We start from the raw sequence: 18,353 nt of genomic DNA on the forward strand, positions 1-18,353 counted from the left end.
CAACACGTGGAACTGAACGTGTGAACCCGATCAGGCTCCGCATGACATAATCTCGCGGGCAAAGCAGATGCTGCCTGAGCCGCATCCAGGCGTGTGAGCGCAAGACCTTTCCGAGGATCCCCTGGTTTCCTCCGGATCCACCTTAAAACATCTCTCTCTTCTTCTTCTTCTCCTCCTCTCCCTCTCCCTCAATTGCATCTCTTTGGGTCCCTTGGGAGAGGGGAAGGGAAAGTGAGAGAGAAGATCTGTGCATTTGAGAAGGGGGGGGAGAGGAGGGAAGCCGAGGCTGTAAGAGGCAGGGAAGAAGGGAAGGGGGAAGCAGGGAAAGGAGAGAGAGAGAGAGAGAGAGAGAGAGAGAGAGAGAGAGAGAGAGAGAGAGAGAGAGAGAGAGAGAGAGAGAGAGAGAGAGAGAGAGAGAGAGAGGTGTAGGGGGGGAGGACAGAGGGGAGCAGGGAGAGTTCAGGACCAGGGAAGCCCCCCCCAAAAAAGAGGGAGGGGGATCACATACATAAAAGGGGGAAGAAAACAGGATAGGTTGAAGGTAGTCTGCGGACCAGAGGGGGAAACCCAGAAGGAGTGGAAGAAAGCCCAGGGTAGGTGGGGGGGAGGCAGGTGAATAAGAGAAGGTGGGAAAACAAGGAGAAGCCGGGGGGGCACCCCACAGCAAGCAAGGGGAGTGGGGACCAGAGAAGAAAGAGAGAGGAGAGAGAGCCAGGGAAGAGGAGGTGAGGAGAGAGGGAGAAGTTAAGTTAGGGACTTCTAAGCTCTCCTCCTCCCGCCATTCTCCCTCCCCCATCCAACTCCCACCCTCCCTTCGCCTTATTCCCCAGCCGCCGCCGTCACAACCCCACGTCGCAGGGAGTCCCACAGCTCCTCCTCACCCCCTTTTGGAAGGGAGTCGGGGAGCGGGGTTTCTCGTGCTGCCCGTCCAGCCCCACGGAGTGATCCGACCCCGAGTGGCCAAGCCCTCCCTCCCCCTCCCCGCTTCCCCGTCCACGCCGTCTCCATCTTCCCCACCTCATCAACATTGCGAGAGGAGGGGCGGGGGGGGCATCCCCTGGAGAAGGGGCGGGAGGAAGATGGAGGGACGGGGGAGGAAAGAGAGCTAGGGAAGGGGGGGGGGGAGAAGCGAGAAGATTAGAAAGAGAGAGGGGGCATGGGGAGGGCAGAGGGCTTTCGGGGGTGAGAGGTGTTGTCTGACGCGCGCCCCCCCCACCCCATCCCCAGGACTCACCGGACCACACGTGGATCGCGGGGGGTGGCGGGGACCACCTCCAGAGGCTGCGCACCGGGAGGGGGGGCACCTCCACGCGGGATGCCGAGGAGGGGGCGCCTCCTCCAGGTCTGAGACACCCCCGCCCCACAGCAGCCTCTTCCTGCTACTCCCAAACCACGATGGGCACCAGCTTGGGGGGGCTTTGCCTGTTGGGAGTCCTGACGGCAACTTGTATGGCTGGTAAGAGAGAGAGAGAGAGATGAATGGGGAAAGTGGGGCGCGGGGTGAGAGCGAGAGAAAATATTAGCTTGGGATCTGGGGTGGGGTGGGGGAATTGAGTTGGTGGATGCAAAGAGAACGGGAATTCCCTGAAAGAAAAAGATAAGGGCAATGGAGCTAGCGACCAGTCTGACTATCTTGTCTTATCTTATCTTATCTTATCTTATCATCTTATCTTATCTTATCATCTCTATCATTCATCTATCTATCTATCTATCTATCTGTCTAGCTACCTACCTACCTACCTATCTCTATCTATCCCCCTCTTTCCATTTCCTCCCCCCTCTCAATATATGCTATTTATAAACACATACAGATCACCCATCTAATTTATGTTCACTAGCTAATCTTTATCAGATCCACCCACCCATCAGGTTTCCTTTGTAGCCTTTCCTTTCTTGATCTATCCATTCTCATCTCTTTCCTCAGTCTCTCCCCCTCCCTTTTGTCTCTCTCTCTCTTCCGCCCCCTCCTCCATATCTCCATTTGTATTTTCTCTCCCTGCACTTTCTTAATTTTTTACCACAGGGCTCAAACCCCTCATATATTCCTTTCCATCAAAAACATTCCACAAAGTAATTTTTAAAAAGAAGTAGAGGGCCAAAGGTGTCTCTGAGCATGTGCAGAGCACTCTCCTCCTCCCGGAGGCTTCCCAAGGCAGGGGATGCAGCAACTTTTCCTTGAGCTCCAGTATCTCCCCCCACCCCCATTCCAAGAACCTCAGCACTCCCTTGTTCATTCATGTGTTTTCTGTGCAATCCATTGACATTCCTGCCATCCATTGATGGGGCAGGAGGAGAGAGAGAGAGAGAGAGAGAGAGAGAGAGAGAGGAAGAAGCAGAGGTGTAGCCAGGTAGCATATAGCTCAGTGGTAGGTAAAGGTAAAGGGACCCCTGAACATTAGGTCCAGTCGTGACCGACTCTGGGGTTGCGCGCTCATCTCGCATTATTGGCCGAGGGAGCCGGCGTATAGCTTCCAGGTCATGTGGCCAGCATGACAAAGCCACTTCTGGCAAACCAGAGCAGCACATGGAAACGCCATTTACCTTCCCACTGTAGCGGTTCCTATTTATCTACTTGCATTTTGACGTGCTTTCGAACTGCTAGGTTGGCAGGAGCTGGGACCAAGCAACGGGAGCTCACCCCGTCACAGGGATGCGAACCTCCGACCTTCTGATCAGCAAGCCCTAGGCTCAGTGGTTTAACCACAGCGCCACCTGGGTAGCTCAGTGGTAGAGCATGGTTCAATTCCTGGCATCTCCAGTTAGGGCTGTGAGGGACCCCTGCGTGAAATCTTGGAGAACTGCTGTCTATCAGTATACAGTATAGACAATACTGAACAAATGGATCAGTGGTGTGATTCAGTATAAGTCAGTGTTGCGATTAAGCTTCCATGCTTTTGTCTCCCCTTTCAGTTGCCCCACTAATTAACCCTCCCCTCCCCCTTTTATCCCTGCAGTGCAGTTTGTTCCTGCAAAGACCTACGAGGACTGGTGGGCATACAAGGAGACACTTCATGGTAGCTTCGTGCCAGGTACAAAATGACCACTGGTGGGTGAGGTGGGAGGGTAGGCTCCTTCCTTTCTCGCTTGCCTTCTTAACATGCCCAACGCAGACAACTCTCCTAGGTCAGGTGGCCTGTGGCCAAGCGGCGTACGTGTGCCGGAAATCCCTCTAGCGTTGACTGTCCTTGTGAGCAGATCCTGTAATGAGCTGCAGCACAAACATTCAGTTGGCTGGTGCCCTGTGGAACTCTCAGCCACATGATGTCACGAAAATCAGTAGACTAGCTGGGTCCCGGTCAGCCTTCTCGCTCAGGATTGAGGGAACTTGCAGGGGCTGTGGCTCAGCAGAAGAGCACATGCTTTTCAGGCAGACAAGCCCAGGTTCAATTCCACAGCATGACCAGTTTAATAGAATCAGGAAGCAAGTGGAGATTATCTGGCAGTAATGGCAAACAATACAGTACTGGGTTAGATGGGCAAAGGCACTTCTATGCCACTTAAGCACTCACAGAGAATCCTGGGAACTGTAGTTTGTGAAAGGGGCTCAAGATTATAGCTCTGTGAGGTCAGCACCCTTCCATAAACTACAGTTCCTGGGATTTATTTATTTTTGGTGTTTGTGTTGGGGGGGAGTGGAAGCCATTACTCTTAAAATAGTGTAAGAGCGTTTCAAAAATATGGGTGTGAGCTTAGCCTAATCTAGCAAGCATCACCAAAAGGATATTGTGCAGCTAGAAAAGGTGCCAAAGAGGGCAACCAAAATTACCAAGGCCTGGGCAACTTCCCTATGATTATAGATTAAAATGTTTGTGGGTCTTTTTGGCTTAGGTAGAAGGTGACAGAGAGGGGGACATGATCAAAGTACGTATGTAAAAATTATGTATGGTGTCAAGGCAGTTGACAAAACACAGCTTTTCTCCCTCATGTGCTCATTCAATGAAACTGAGTGACAGAAACATCAAGAGAGACAAGAGGAAGGTCTTAGAATCATGGAATTGTAGAGTTAGAAGGGACCCTGAGGATCATCCAGCCCAACCCCCAGCAACGTAGGAATGTGCAACTGTCCCATACGGGGATCAAACCCGCGACCTTGGCGTTACCAACACCACACTCTAACCAACTGAGCTAGCCAGGCTGCTTCATGCAGTGAAGCATATTAAACCATGCCAGAAGATAGGGAAGGCCTGTAGCGCAGTGGTAGGACATCCGTTTTGCATGCACAGGGTCCCAGGTTCGATCCCCAACATCTCCAGGTAAGAACATAAGAAGAGCCTGCTGGATTGGACCAATGGCCCATCAAGTGCAGCATCCTGTTCTTTCTGTGGCCAGCCAGATACCTGCGGGAAACCTGCAAGCAGGATTCGAACGCAAGAGCCTCCTGTGGTTTCAAGAGACAGAGCAATAGCCACCATGGCTCATAGTCTTAACGTCCATGATTTTTCATCCAATCCTCTTTTAAAGGTAGGACGGCTGGGAATTTGCCCTGTATGAAACCTCAGAGAGCTACTGCCCACCAATGCCTGTTACTCATGGTGGCTTATATATGGCCTCAAGTATCCCAGAGGCGATATAGCTCTGGTCTCGAGGGATGGCAGAGGGAGTGGGCCAGTGTCCTCCTGCTCCACCTGTGGACTCCCCATGGGCAACTGGTTGTGGGGAAGAGGATGTTGGTCTATCCAGGCCATTGGTCTGATGCAGCAGCACTTCTGGTTTTCTTAGGAAAGGCAGTTCTTCATTGGGGTAGATGGTGAATGGAAAAGGGCAAATGGAGAGGTGGATAGAGGAGTGCGATTGGCAGTCCACGGCCATATTTTTGGGAAAGGAAGAGCAGAGGAATATGTGAAATGAAGGGGTGAACGGTGGGCTATCTTGGGAACGAGGTGGGAGAAAAATAAGTGGGCAGGTGAAAGGGGACAGGGTGGACGGGTCATCCTGGAGGCAGGATAGTGGGCGATAAAAACGTTTGTCTGCTCCTATTGTGTAAGTTATTCCCTTTGGCCACTTGGAGGGAAAGGCTTGTGATCCCATGATGCTCCAACAGAACCACTAGTTCTCCTTCCATTTGCTTTCCTACCCCAAATCTGCTCTGGAGATTCTCCCAACCCTGGTTTGGGGGGGGGTGTTCATGGGCCAGAGGAGACAGGTGGAGAGAGATAGATGGTGCTCTGTGGCATGCCTGGAAGTCCATTGTGCGTTCAGAGCTGCGGGGTTAGCTATAGCCCAAAGTTTGGAAACAGCCATAAGGGAAGACATCTCATCTTTTTAAAGATTAAAAAAATCTGTCTTCCTGCTTTCCACATGTTGATTGGTACAAGTAGAGGCCATATATCTTTGTCACCATTAAAAGAAATAATAAAAAATACACACATCCTTCATTTAAAGGTAAGACATGGGTCTAGTCCTCATCGTAAAAGGTAAAGGGATCCCTGACAATTAGGTCCAGTCGTGACTGACTCTGGGGTTGCGGCGCTCATCTCATGTTATTGGCCAAGGGAGCCGGCATACAGCTTCCAGGTCATGTGGCCAGCATGACTAAGCCAGCTTCTGGTGAACCAGAGCAGCGCACGGAAATGCCGTTTACCTTCCCGCTGTAGCGGTACCTATTTATCTACTTGCACTTTGACGTGCTTTCAGACTGCTAAGTTGGCAGGAGCTGGGACTGAGCAACGGGAGCTCACCCCGTCACGGGGATTCGAACCACCGACCTTCTGTGGGTTAAACCACTGCCCTAGGCTCTGTGGTTTAACCCACAGCACCACCCACTTCCCCAGTCCTCACCATACTGGGGGCAATAAGCTGAGAAAGCATAAAGGGTGAACAGTTTAGTTCCTTCCTCAGGTGGAGCATCTGAGCCTTTGGAGCTTTGCCCACCTAGAATCATAGAATTGTAGAGTTATAAGGGACCCTGAGGGTCATCTAGTCCAGCCCCCTGCAACACAGGATTCACAACTCAAAAATCCCTGACAGACGACCATCCAACCTCTGCTTAAAGACCTTTGATGAAGGGGAGTCCACCATCTTCCGCGGTAGCCCATTCCCCCGTCAAACATTCCTGACGCTTAGTTGGAATCTCTTTCCTCGTCATTCGGATCCATTACAAGAAAGGAGATTCCGACTAACCGTTAGGAAGAACCTGCTTCCCTGTCTCACTTCCATCTCTCCTCTCCGTTTCTCCCCACCACCACCACCACAAACCCCGTACAGTATTTCATCTTTCCATTTCTCCCTCCCACCCCCCCTGGACTGTGGCTCCTTCGAAACTTCCGAAATGCCATGTACGTGAGTTTGCCTGTGCCTGTTGTGTGTGGGGGGGGGGGCGCACCTGACTCCCAGCTTTGCCCTCGGTATAAGAAGCTGGGCCAGTGAAGCAGATGCCTTGTCAGCGGGCTTAATTTGCATGATTAATTCTGAGCTCAGGATTTGGGTTTCCTCGGCGCGGAATGTTGGCACCGATGCCAGACAGCCAATTAGGTCTTGGATGCCAGATGGGGAATGAACATACACACATAGAGAGAGAGAGACATATGCCTCATTCGTGACCCCCTGCGTCGAAGGTTGGGGATGACTCGTGGTGTCCCAGGGGGAGGGTGTCTCCTCCATCGCCTTGCCGCGAGAGGAGGAAGACGAATGCCCACGCTGGAGGTGGCGGCGGCTGCTGCGCCGTGCCTGTGCGCAGTGCCGAGAGCCGGGGTGGGGGGGCTGGGCTCGGCAACTGCAAGAGGCTGCATTAATATTTAATATCTCCCTCGCCCGCTCCAGTGATGCAGCGAGCAGCAGGCAAAGAGAAATGGGACCACAGCGTTGGGGGGTGGGCGGGCGGGCAGGCAGGAGGGGGATCAAGGGGGCATGATAGGATTGGGAAGGACGCCACAATATTATCACCACCACCACCCTACTCCCCAGGACCCCAGGAGTGTGAAAAGGGAAAGGGCAAAGAATGTGTCTACCTCCCCCTTCCCCCTACGCTGAGAGGAGAAAAAACAATTAAGTATATACACACAGACATTAGAATGCACCAAAAAAAAAAAGGCAGCATACAGGAACCACAGAAGGAATCAGGAATGAAGGAAGCCTGGGCGCACAGAGAGAGAGAGAGAGACACAGAGAGAGAGAACAGAACCAGATGCATTGCTTTGCTGAAATTCATGTGTACGACTCTTTCCCATATTCAAATACCCAGTGTACACAGTCACACACAGTCTTCACCAAGTTGGTGCCCTCCAGATGTTGGCGTACTACGATTCCCATCAGGTGCGCCGGCTGGGGCTGATGGGAACTGTAGTCCAACACCACCTGGAGGGCATCAAGTTGGCAGTGGCTGCACTCGTCAGATATACCTACACACTTGTAGATGTATCTTGACGAGCTGGAACATGTGCAGCAGAGGAGGGGGACCAAGATGATCAAGGGTCTGGAAACCATGCCTTATGAGGAATGGTTGAAGGAGCTGGGTATGTTTAGTCTGGGAAAGAGGAGACGGAGAGGAGATATGATAGCGAACTTCAAATATCTAAAGGGCTGTCACATGGAAGATGGAGTGTGCTTGTTTTCTGCTGCTCTGGAGGCTAGGACCCAAACCAATGGCTTCAAGTTACAAGAAAGTAGATTCCGACTAAATATCAGGAACAACTTTCTGACAGTAAGAGCTGTTCGACAGCGGAACAGACTCCCAGGAGAGGTGGTGGACTGTCCTTCCTTGGTTTTTTGTTTAGCAGAGGTTGGATGGCCATCTGTCACGGATGCTTTTGTTGAGATTTATGCATTGAGGTCCTTTCCAACTATACAATTCTATGATTCTATGGTGTATATGTGTATCATAGCTGTCAAGTTCTCCCTTTTTTTAAAGGGAAATTCCCTTATGCTGACAGCTGTGATGTGTATGGCTTTGCCTTGGGGGCATATAAATTAAGCAGTAATGTAACATAACATCCGGGTAACACAGACACTCCACCTGATTTCTTTTATCCCGAAATAAATTGCACAGCCACATCCGTTCCTGGTTAAAAATATACATGCATACAGAATAACTCTCACCTGGCCCCTCTCTTTTCTCTTGCTTGCACTCTTAGCTCTTGTGAAAATACATTACATGCTTAGTTAACAGACACATCTACCACCAGCTTATTCATGTAGAAGTTTTACACGCCACTTTTTGAGCAAAGACCTTCAAGTTGGCTTACTGTCGATGGTAATGTTCAGGTCTGGCTGTTTGTTGCCTGCTGGGAGTGATAGGGCAGAAGGTAGAGAGACCAGCAACAGGGGGAGCCAGAGCAATCACAGAAAAGGGCAACACTAATTCCTTCTCCCTGCTGAGTTCCATAAGGGCAACACAGAGACTAAGGAGGAGGAAGGTGACAGGCAGGGCCACTCCCTGGATTGGCTGTAAATAAGAAGACAGGTAGGGGGGTTGGTTGGCTGGTGACAGATGAAGGTTCCTCTGGTTAGCGCCTGATTCGCCAGCTTCCACTGATCCATAGCAGGGCCTTTTCAGTGGTGGTTCCCCTGTTGTGTAATGCCCTCCCTAGGTGTGTCTCCATCATTATTAACCTGAAGGAAGAATATGAAACATGCTTGTTTCTCCGGGCATTTGGTGGCTGTTCCTGGCAACTCTTGTGATCATTGGATGGAAGTCTGTTCTTACCAGAATTGCTTTTAGAGTACTTTGTAACTGAAAGTGTTTTTGGATGTTTTTAGTTGTAGTTGTTTTTGGAATGTTGTGGCTGTTTTAGAATGCTTTTTGCTTTTGTTTCTAAATTGTGTATCCTTGAGAAAGGGCAAGGTTATAGATTCAATAAACAACTAGTAACAGGCATATATACCTTCACACGAAATCCATGCAGCCCTTAGCAGCTAGCAGCAAAGTGGGGGCTTTCAAGCCTTTTGTGTGAAAATGGTCCTCAACATCTATTGTTCCATCCAGATGGGTGGGGTGGGTTTTTGCATGTGGATGTTCCTCACAACGTGCCCTTGACACAATAAATTGTGCATTACTGGTAGAGTTATACTGGGCTGCTCACACATCTGTGACGCTCCCCCAATGTTACTGCATAATTGCTGTCTGGTGGGGCATCCCTGCATAGCAGTGAAACAGAAATGTAATGGCACAAAGACAAAAGTCCCCGTCCCCCACCAACTTTTGCAGGCACCAACAGTATTGAAACTAACCACCCTGAAGGCATCAAAAGTGCAATCATGATGAATGCACAATAAAAAGGACATCTGGAGGCGCCCTGTATCTATGCATTTAAAAAAGTAACAATGGAAGCTGTTGAACACAAACCCCATTGTGTGCTCTGCCTACACACACACACACACACACACACACCCACACACACACACACCCGCATCCTCCCTACATGGTCTCGCTGAAACACTCCCCAGGTACCATCTCCCTCTCTTTCCAACTCTCCATCTGCGACCCCATGGGCAAGCAGATGAAAGTGAAACATTTCCCCGGCTCTTGCGCAGGGATTCCACAGGGCTCCTTGTTTTTCACTTGCAGGTCCTCCATTCTGGGGTCTTGTGAATTCGGCTTGGAGTCTCTGCGCCATTGGCAAGCGGCAGTCGCCCGTGGATGTCAACACAAGCCAAATGGTGTTTGACCCTTTCCTCCCTCCACTTCGACTAAGCACAGGTGGAAAAAAGGTGTGTGCCCGTGCATGGAATGCCATGCACAAAGTGTTTGTAAGGTTCATTGAATTTACTTCCCGGTTACTGTGCCTAGGCTTGCAGTAATAACCAGCATCAGAATGGATCCAGCCTAAGGCTGCGTGTTTATTATCAGCTTAAAACACTGCTAGCTCCCTTCTTCTCCCTTCCAACTTGGATCAAAGCACGTTTTGCAAAAACATATCAAAATGTAGCCAGTGGCGTAGCAGGGGGGCGATGGGGGCACGTCGCCCCAGGTGCCACCCTGGAGGGGAACAACTCGGCGCCCCCCCCCCACTGGGGAACATTTTTTTTTCTTTCTGTTGCATGAGATTTTTCAACTGTTCTTATATGCTCTTTCAATGCTGATTTCATATCTGAAGTCGGTTTTGTTCTGTAAGCTCTAGGTTTTTTTTTTTTGCAATTCATGTTATTCACTTTTCGCCAGAGCCGCGTTGGGGGGGGGGGGTTGACCAAAAAAAATTTCCGCACCAGGTGCCACCTGGGCTTGCTACGCCTGCCTCTGAATGTAGCATTTCATAAGAATCGACAGGATAGATATGGATTGTGGGTACATCACTTTCCAAACCAGTGGTGGGAACATATTGTATGCAGAGTAAACAGGAGTGTGTGCACAGCATGAAGGAGTCACACCGAATCTTTTCACATTGATTTCAAAAGGAAAGTTGCTTTGCCATAATCCAGCCCCGTATACTGACATAGTTTAACTCCACTTTTCTGTCCCACCACCAGGGCCCTGAAGGCTGTGACCAAACCAAGCTTAAAACCAGAGTAATAAAATATTATAAACATGAATTTTAAAGAAGCACAGCAGCTTAAAATCTCCTTAGCATTACCAAAGGGAAACAAAACAGTAGCTTGGTCATCAATCATGCTACAAGCTCACTGTAACAGTGTAGGCATTTTACCTGGAGAAACGAGGAAAAGTGCCAAGAACGCCAACTGGGGCAGAGTGTTCCATGGTTTGTGTGCCACCACCGAGAAGGAAATGTGGCTGGGTGTAAATAAACAAAGGGTGTAAATAATACTCGTGCCACTGGATTTTTCCCTGTCCCCCATCTCCTTTCCCTGTTAATCATCTCACCCCGCAGATCAGTGGGACCATGTACAACACGGGACGGCATGTCTCCTTCCGCCCAGACCCACTGCAGCTGGTTAATGTTTCTGGAGGGCCTCTGCTGTACAGTCACCGCCTCCAGGAGCTGCGCCTGCACTTTGGCAGCGAAGACGGGTTTGGCTCCGAGCATCGGATAGACGGCGAGAGCTTCTCTGCCGAGGTGATCTCAGGCCCCACTCAGACTGGTGCATTTTGTGGATACTCTTAGCTCAGGGGCCGATCTATACATGCAGAAAAATCGAGTGCCATTAAAACTTTTCCTCAAATCAACCTCACATTTGTTTAAAGCGTTTCTACACCAGCTGTGTTAGATTGCAGCCCTAAAAAACCAATACCAATAAAACGCACAGCACACGAAGGCTTTAAGTAAATAGTAATGTTCTTCAGAGCTCAGAGTTGTTGCATTAGGATTGAGGACACCCAGGTTCAAATCCCCACTGAGCCACTGGATGATTACCTCTCAGCTTAGCCTACCTTACAGGGCTGTTGGGAGGATAAAAGAGGGAGGAGGAGGACAAAAAACCGGGGGGGGGGGAGATCCATGTATTCTGCTTTACGGTCCTGAGAGGAAAGGCAGGATGTAAATGTAATAAGTATATCAGTCATTCTACATCTGCAAAATGCAAGCTTTATTTACGTGTGCATATGCCTTTTTCTTTTTCGTTCCCACCTCTAGGTGCAGCTGATCCACTACAACCAAGAACTCTACCCCAATATCTCAGAGGCGTCACGCAATCCCAATGGTTTGGCTGTCATTTCGATCTTTGCTGACGTGAGTCTCTCCCTTCCAACCCCGCAAGAAAAAAAATTAAAAATCTAGGGAGTGCCAGATGGGTCCTTGGCCGACTCAAAGTCGGGCCAGGAGATCAGAGGACAAAATGCAAGGCCTTTGTTTTATTTCTCTTTGCAGATTGGACCAAGCCCCAACCCATTCCTAACCAGGCTGTTAAACAGAGAGACCATCACTCGCATCTCCTATAAGAGTAAGTGGGAAGAGGACTGCGTTAAAGGTCCTTTGGCAAAGATGGTCAGGACTGGGAAAGCTAACCAGAGAGGTGGTGGTTGCGGGAGAGGACATGACAGGAGAATGGTGTGTGGAGAGAGTAAATAAAAATACTGTACAGTGGTACCTCGGTTTACAAATATAATTGGTTCCGGAAGTCTGTACTTAACCTGAAGCGAACTTTCCCATTGAAAGTAATGGAAAGTGGATTAATCTGTTCCAGACAGGTCCGCGGAGTATTCAACCTGAAGCGTACTTAAACCGCGGTATGAGTGTAGTTGGTTCCGGAAGTCCGTACTTAACCTGAAGCGTACTTAACCTGAAGCGAACTTTCCCATTGAAAGTAATGGAAAGTGGATTAATCCGTTCCAGACAGGTCCGCAGAGTACTTAAACTGAAAATACTCAAACTGAGGCGTACTTAAACCGAGGTATGACTGTATACCTTTTTTGTCCTGTCTCATAACAATGGAATGGCCACTAGCCTAGGTGGTTTTAACCAACGTTCAGGAACAGCAGGTCTCTAGCTCTGTGACTCGACTATGTGGAATCTCACCTGTGCAGATGTCTTCAGTCGTGTGTCCTGCACACAAACAACAGGGGAGGGGTGTTACCTTAAGTTTCCCAGAAGGACCTGCCGGAGCCAGTTTGGGGGTCAAAGTTCTGGACTAGGCGAACCTTTGATCCAATCCCATAGGGTCCTTCTTCTGATGCTCGTCTGTGTGTGCATCTCTCTCTCTCTCTCTCTCTCTCTCTCTCTCTCTCTCTCTCTCTCTCTCTCTCTCTCTCTCTTATGACAGATGATGCTTATCTTCTACATGACCTGAGTCTGGAAGATCTCTACCCAGATACTTTTGGCTTCATTACTTACCAAGGATCCATGTCGACCCCTCCGTGCTACGAAACAGCCACTTGGATCCTAATTGACCGACCCATCAACATGACCTCTGTACAAGTAGGTTCCTCCCTGGGGCAGTGGAGTCTCTGGATTTCCAAACGTTACTCCAAGCATCAAGAAAAGTTCCTTACCCCACCCTCCCCATTAGATTCACCTGCCCCCCCCCACCCAGCCCTTCCCAAAAACCTAGGAGTCCTGATCCTCAACTTCCTTCTTGACCTCCTTTCCCCACTTCTCTTTCTTCTGCAGATACACTCCCTTCGTCTTCTCAGCCAGAACCTCCCTTCCCAAATTTTTCGGAGCATGAGTGACAATTCGAGACCCCTCCAGCCCCTCCTCCATCGAAGCCTTCGGGGCAACCGAGACCCACGGCGCCCCACTCGACGTTGCAAGGGGGGCAACTACAGGCTCCATGGTATGCAGACCAGGAATTTGAGCTCTGTTCTTTCATGCTAGGTTTTACTCTCATTCCACTTTCTATCTATCTATCTATCTATCTATCTATCTATCTATCTATCTATCTATCTATCTATCTATCTATCTATCTGTTTATTTACAGTATGTGCAGCCTGCCTTTCTATCAGACATTCAAGGTGACTTGCCATCAAAATAAAGCAATGCATGTTGATTTTAAAAAAAAGACTAATGACAATCTTAAAAAATGACTGAAAAAGGAGATGAAGAACCTTGCTTTCCCTCCAGACGCTGTTGAACTCCAAATCCTATCAGCCCCAGCATGGCCAACAAGCAGAGATTATGGGAACTGTAGACTGTCTCTTTGTTAATCAGTGCAATCCTATATGCATCTACTCAGAAGCAAGTCTTATGGAATTTAGCAGGGCTTACTACCAGGTTGGGGGACCCAGGTGGCGCTGTGGGTTAAACCACTGAGCCTAGGGCTTGCTGATCAGAAGGTCAGCGGTTCGAATCCCTGTGACGGGATGAGCTCCCGTTTCTTGGTCCCAGCTCCTGCCAACTTAGCAGTTCGAAAGCACCTCAAAATGCAAGTAGATAAATAGGAACTGCTACAGCGGGAAGGTAAACGGCGTTTCCGTGTGCTGCTCTGGTTTGCCAGAAGCGGCTTTGTCATGCTGGCCACATGACCTGGAAGCTGTACGCCGGCTCCCTCGGCCAACAACGCGAGATGAGCGCCGCAACCCCAGAGTCGGTCACGACTGGACCTAATGGTCAGGGGTCCCTTTACCTTTACCTTTTACTACCAGGTTAGGCAGTATAGGATTCCTGTCTACTAGTGCTATTATTTAGTTGCCTTGGATTTTTAAGTAAAATAAAGTGGGGGGGGTGGGGATTAAAGGATAGGCTTGGTTCCTCAAAAAAAGCAGGACAGTGAGCTACCAGAAAACAGGGACTATCCCTGGCAAACAGGGTCAGTTGGAGCATTTGACACTAAGGCAGGATCTGTTTAAAAACAAATCCCTTTCCATAACCTGCATTTCCCCCCCTTCTCTCTTCCAGTGGATGGTACACGTCCTCCGAAAACTGTCATGTAGCTGAGATGTGCTGCAGCCAGTTGAATGTTTAAGGGTGGCTGTGGCTCCTTCAGAATTTGATGTCTAACTGAGGAAGTTGCAACCTCCCACTTCTGGGTGACCAGACTGCTTTCCACCATGCGAAAGGGGAATAACAGGATGCCTGTGAACAACAATGGAATGTATGCCTCGGGGGTGTTTGGGACACACATGCACACCCACACAATATGGCTTCCAGAGGTTTCTAAAAACGAGGCCAATGGTATTTATCAACAGAACGTGGCATACTCAATTGAACAGCCATATCTTAAAAGGGATTGGGCCTTCCCCAGACGCTTGAGGACTAGAGTCTTGTCCTCTTGACATTGCCTCCCTGCTTATTCCCAACCCAAAAGCAATCGGCTTTTTGTTCAAACACACTCAAAATCTCCGTGAATCCAAAACATGAGGGTGAGAGAATGTAACCCAAATTTGGGGCAGCACAGCCAAACTGCATTAGGCAGACAACTGTTCCCCAGATGTTACAAACACCTCAGAAGGTTTGGTTGGGCATATAAATGTTGGAGACTATTCCCCCATAATGTATAAGGACACTCCCAAGATATTTGAGGGACATTCTGTGAGCTTCAGGAGCCACCAGCCACAAAAATTCAAGCAGGGTTGTTTCCTGTATTAATGTTCTGAACCTCAGGAAGTCAGGGTGTGGGACAGGATAACACAAAAGATACCCAGGAACAACCTCACAAATCCTGAGCTGCTTTCATTATTTGGGGCAGAGATGTACACATGAAACTCCACCCCACTTTCTGTGCCAATCTGAGGAATTCTGGGGTGGAAAATACAAACTGAGCCCCCTCCCAAATCCTCAGCATATCTTGGGATGTTTAAGAGAACAGAAAACACACACCAAGGCGACCATCGTTTCCAGATGGCTTTCAATAACCTTAGCTGGGGAGCAGGGAGAGGGGGGAATTTTGTTGCCAAAAGAATCCACCTTTTGAATACAGATTAATTATTAATTAAAGAACAATTTTCAAAACAAGCTTTGATTTCTTTGCAGTAATCTTTTTTTCAGCTAGATCAGGGGCAAACGGCATGTCATCGTGACCCAACTCAGTGTTGGATTTTTTGAATAGTCAAGTTACTTTGGCACTTTGGCCGGTGTAATGTAAATACTGTCTGTTTAAGAGAAACAGGTGCCGGTGTTTCTGTTAATTGCTCACAGGCGTGGGCTCTGCTTCTTGTATATAAGGCTCTTGTATATAAGGCCTTCTGCATCTCTTGGTTAGATCTTTCAGTTTGATTCATCTCTTAGTAGACCACTCTCTCAGTTGTTCTCAGTTTAAGAGATTCCTTAGTTGAATCTTAGTATGAGAGTTGCTTAGTTATAATGCTAGTTTGCTGTTAATTCTTGGATAGTTTAATGGGAGTTTTGTGGGAGGTTTGGAAAGTGGGTAGATAACATTGCTAAGAGAGAAAGCATTTATCTTTAGTTTAAAGTCTCTTTAGAGTCAGTTTGTTTTTCAGTTAAAGAGACCCAACCGTTTGTATTTTCATCTGCATACTTTTACAAGTGTGCAGCTACTAAGGGGTTTCATATAAGGGAGATAATTCCCTACGCTCTTGGTGGTGTATTCTTAGCCAGGTCAACTTCTGACTGTGTATACTCTGTGTGAAGTGTACTTTAAAGGGCCGCTGTAAAACTGGGATATATGATTTAGGTTAAGCAGGTTTCAATATCCAGTTTTCTCCAATATTATTCTTATCATATATATATTATTTTCCAATACTCAGGCCATGTAAAGTGATATTGGGCGGAGGGGGAGAAAGAAAATTTTAAGTGGGAGGTGGGATGAGGAGCTGAACCTTTCAGACACACATGTATACCGGCACTTTCCTCTCCAAACCAAATCATCCCCAGCTGTTTTTCCTCCCTGTGAGGATTGCTTTAAAGCAGCCTTGCAAATAAGCCTGCCAAAGTTACTAGCCTGAAATTATTATTTTTACCAGCGCGTTGTGGGCTAGCAGAAATGGATAGAGAGCCCTGCAGGGTGTGGATGACTGGGGTTTCCCAAAGCTCACATTCCACTTGTGTTTTTTTTTTTAATCCCCCATTCCACTTGTTTACCAGGCTAGATGAAGAAGAGAGACTGACATACCGGTAGGTGTACAGTAGGGGTGGGGGTGGGGAGGAGAGTTCCTTTCCCGGGATGGACCATCACCCCCAGATCCCAAACTTCTATTTATTTATTTTATTTTACAAAGAGAGTAAATTTTTAGCATTTGTAGAACCTGAGGTACAAGACAAAATGTACAGACACTATTCTCAGTGTGTGTGTGTGTGTGTGTGTGTGTGTGTGTGTGTGTGTGTGTAAAATCAGCTTGCTATCCCCTTTCAACGTCTTACTTCCCACCCTCCAAAATTCCTTTGGACACCCATAGAGACATGCACAAAGCCCACCCCTCCACTACCTGCTCACTTACGATACCTGCATGCAATTCCTCTTTGTTTACGGGTGAAGCTTTGCCAACCTGGTGCTCCCCAGATGTTTTGGACTACAACTCCCATCAGCCCCACCTTGCATAGCCTTGCTTGATAGAAGGCTGCTCTCAAGGCAGTCGTCAGTAACAGGGTTGTACTTTGACTGTAGATGACAGCCCTTTTCCTTCCCCAAGTTAGAAGTGGTTGCATCTGTTGAGCTGAGCAGATGTTAACTTTTGCATGGGCTAAAGACACTTGTGGGGATTGTCCCCACTGTTCCTGGACCCCCTCGCCCTCCACCATTCAGATGTCAGCTACACGAGTGTAGCTCATGAACTGCCTGCACAGCTGGGGATCCTGTAAGATGAGAGGCCCAGGTGGCGCTGTGGGTTAAACCACTGAGCCTAGGGCTTGCTGATCAGAAGGTCAGCAGTTCGAATCCCTGTGACGGGTTGAGCTCCCGTTGCTCGGTCCCAGCTCCTGCCAACCTAGTAGTTTGAAAGCACGTCAAAATGCAAGTAGATAAATAGGAACCGCTACAGCGGGAAGGTAAACGGTGTTTCTGTGTGCTGCTCTGGTTCGCCAGAAGTGGCTTTGTCATGCTGGCCACATGACCTGGAAGCTATACGCCGGCTCCCTCGGCCAATAATGCGAGATGAGCGCACAACCCCAGAGTCGGTCACGACTGGACCTAATGGTCAGGGGTCCCTTTACCTTTACCTTTACCTACACATGCATAGCTGGGATAGCTCAGTCGGTAGAGCATGTGACTCTGAATCTCAGGGTTGTGGGGTCGACCCCCACGTTGGACAAAAGATTCTTGCATTTCAGGGGGTTGGACTAGACAACCCTCATGGTTCTTTCCAACTCTGTATTTCTACGCAAAAGCAAGTTTATCTGGGAGGAATTTGAAGCAGATTCTAAGGATGGATAGGATAAAAGCGCAAAGGCAGGGTGCTAGCTTTGCAAATAGGAAGGTTCAATTTCCCAAATCCTGACTTAAAAGGGTATTGGGTTGCAGAAGTGGGAGAGGGACGGGGAGAAATTCGATTCAGTTTGCATTCACACTAAAATGTCGATGAATTCATGGCTCTTCATGAACACTAAACTGAGGTGGAAATATGGAGAACTGGGTTTAAGAATTGGGGGGGGGGGGCGGCGGCGGCAGAAACAGAGTAACCAGAATTGACTGATTCATCCTTCAGTATGGGAAGGCCACACAACTTTGGAGGTCCATTGCCTATTGCATTAGAGATTATTGGGCTAGATGGGTCAAAAGCCTGACTCAGTAGAAAGCAGCTTTGTCTGTGAGACTGACCAAATGCCCCACAAGAAACAAGGGTTCTCAATTGCTAATTAGCCTCTTCCATACAAGAAAACAGCTTCTTAGGTTTCCAGGGCTCAATTGTGGAACAATTTACACGCAACGTAAAGAGGAGGCCGGATAAGAGGACAAAGATGAAAAATGGTGCCGTGGTTGTTTCATATGTGCCCCCCCCCCCCTTGTAGAGTTTTCCACTCTCCCAGCGGCACTTCCGTCTTTTAATTACCACTGGAAGCCAACACTGCAAAGACGCAGCACGGACACCTTTAAGATTTCAGTGCTTTGGAGACAGAAATAGATGGCTAGAGAGTGACCTTATCAAATACAGCTCCCTTGGGGATAGCCATTCCCAACACAAAAGCCGGTGAGCA

General features: G+C 48.7%; 1 protein-coding gene and 1 non-coding gene across 2 annotated transcripts; one reads left to right on the top strand and one right to left on the bottom strand.

The window, feature by feature from the left end:
• Positions 1 to 204: 204 nt before the first annotated feature.
• Positions 205 to 15,218, top strand: CA11 (carbonic anhydrase 11 (inactive)). Its single transcript, XM_088656152.1, has 10 exons — positions 205 to 593; positions 1,228 to 1,456; positions 2,955 to 3,029; positions 9,503 to 9,645; positions 10,761 to 10,946; positions 11,463 to 11,558; positions 11,697 to 11,769; positions 12,589 to 12,743; positions 12,936 to 13,101; positions 14,163 to 15,218. The coding sequence occupies exons 2-10, from the start codon at positions 1,396 to 1,398 to the stop codon at positions 14,195 to 14,197; spliced, it is 990 nt and encodes a 329-aa protein (XP_088512278.1). The 5' UTR covers positions 205 to 593; positions 1,228 to 1,395; the 3' UTR covers positions 14,198 to 15,218.
• Positions 4,062 to 4,135, bottom strand: TRNAT-GGU (transfer RNA threonine (anticodon GGU)). The gene has a single exon. It is a non-coding gene; the product is annotated as a tRNA-Thr (tRNA).
• Positions 15,219 to 18,353: the final 3,135 nt, after the last annotated feature.

Source organism: Zootoca vivipara, chromosome 12 (genome assembly GCF_965207765.1).
Source record: "Zootoca vivipara chromosome 12, rZooViv2.hap1.1, whole genome shotgun sequence".
Taxonomy (NCBI): domain Eukaryota; kingdom Metazoa; phylum Chordata; class Lepidosauria; order Squamata; family Lacertidae; genus Zootoca; species Zootoca vivipara.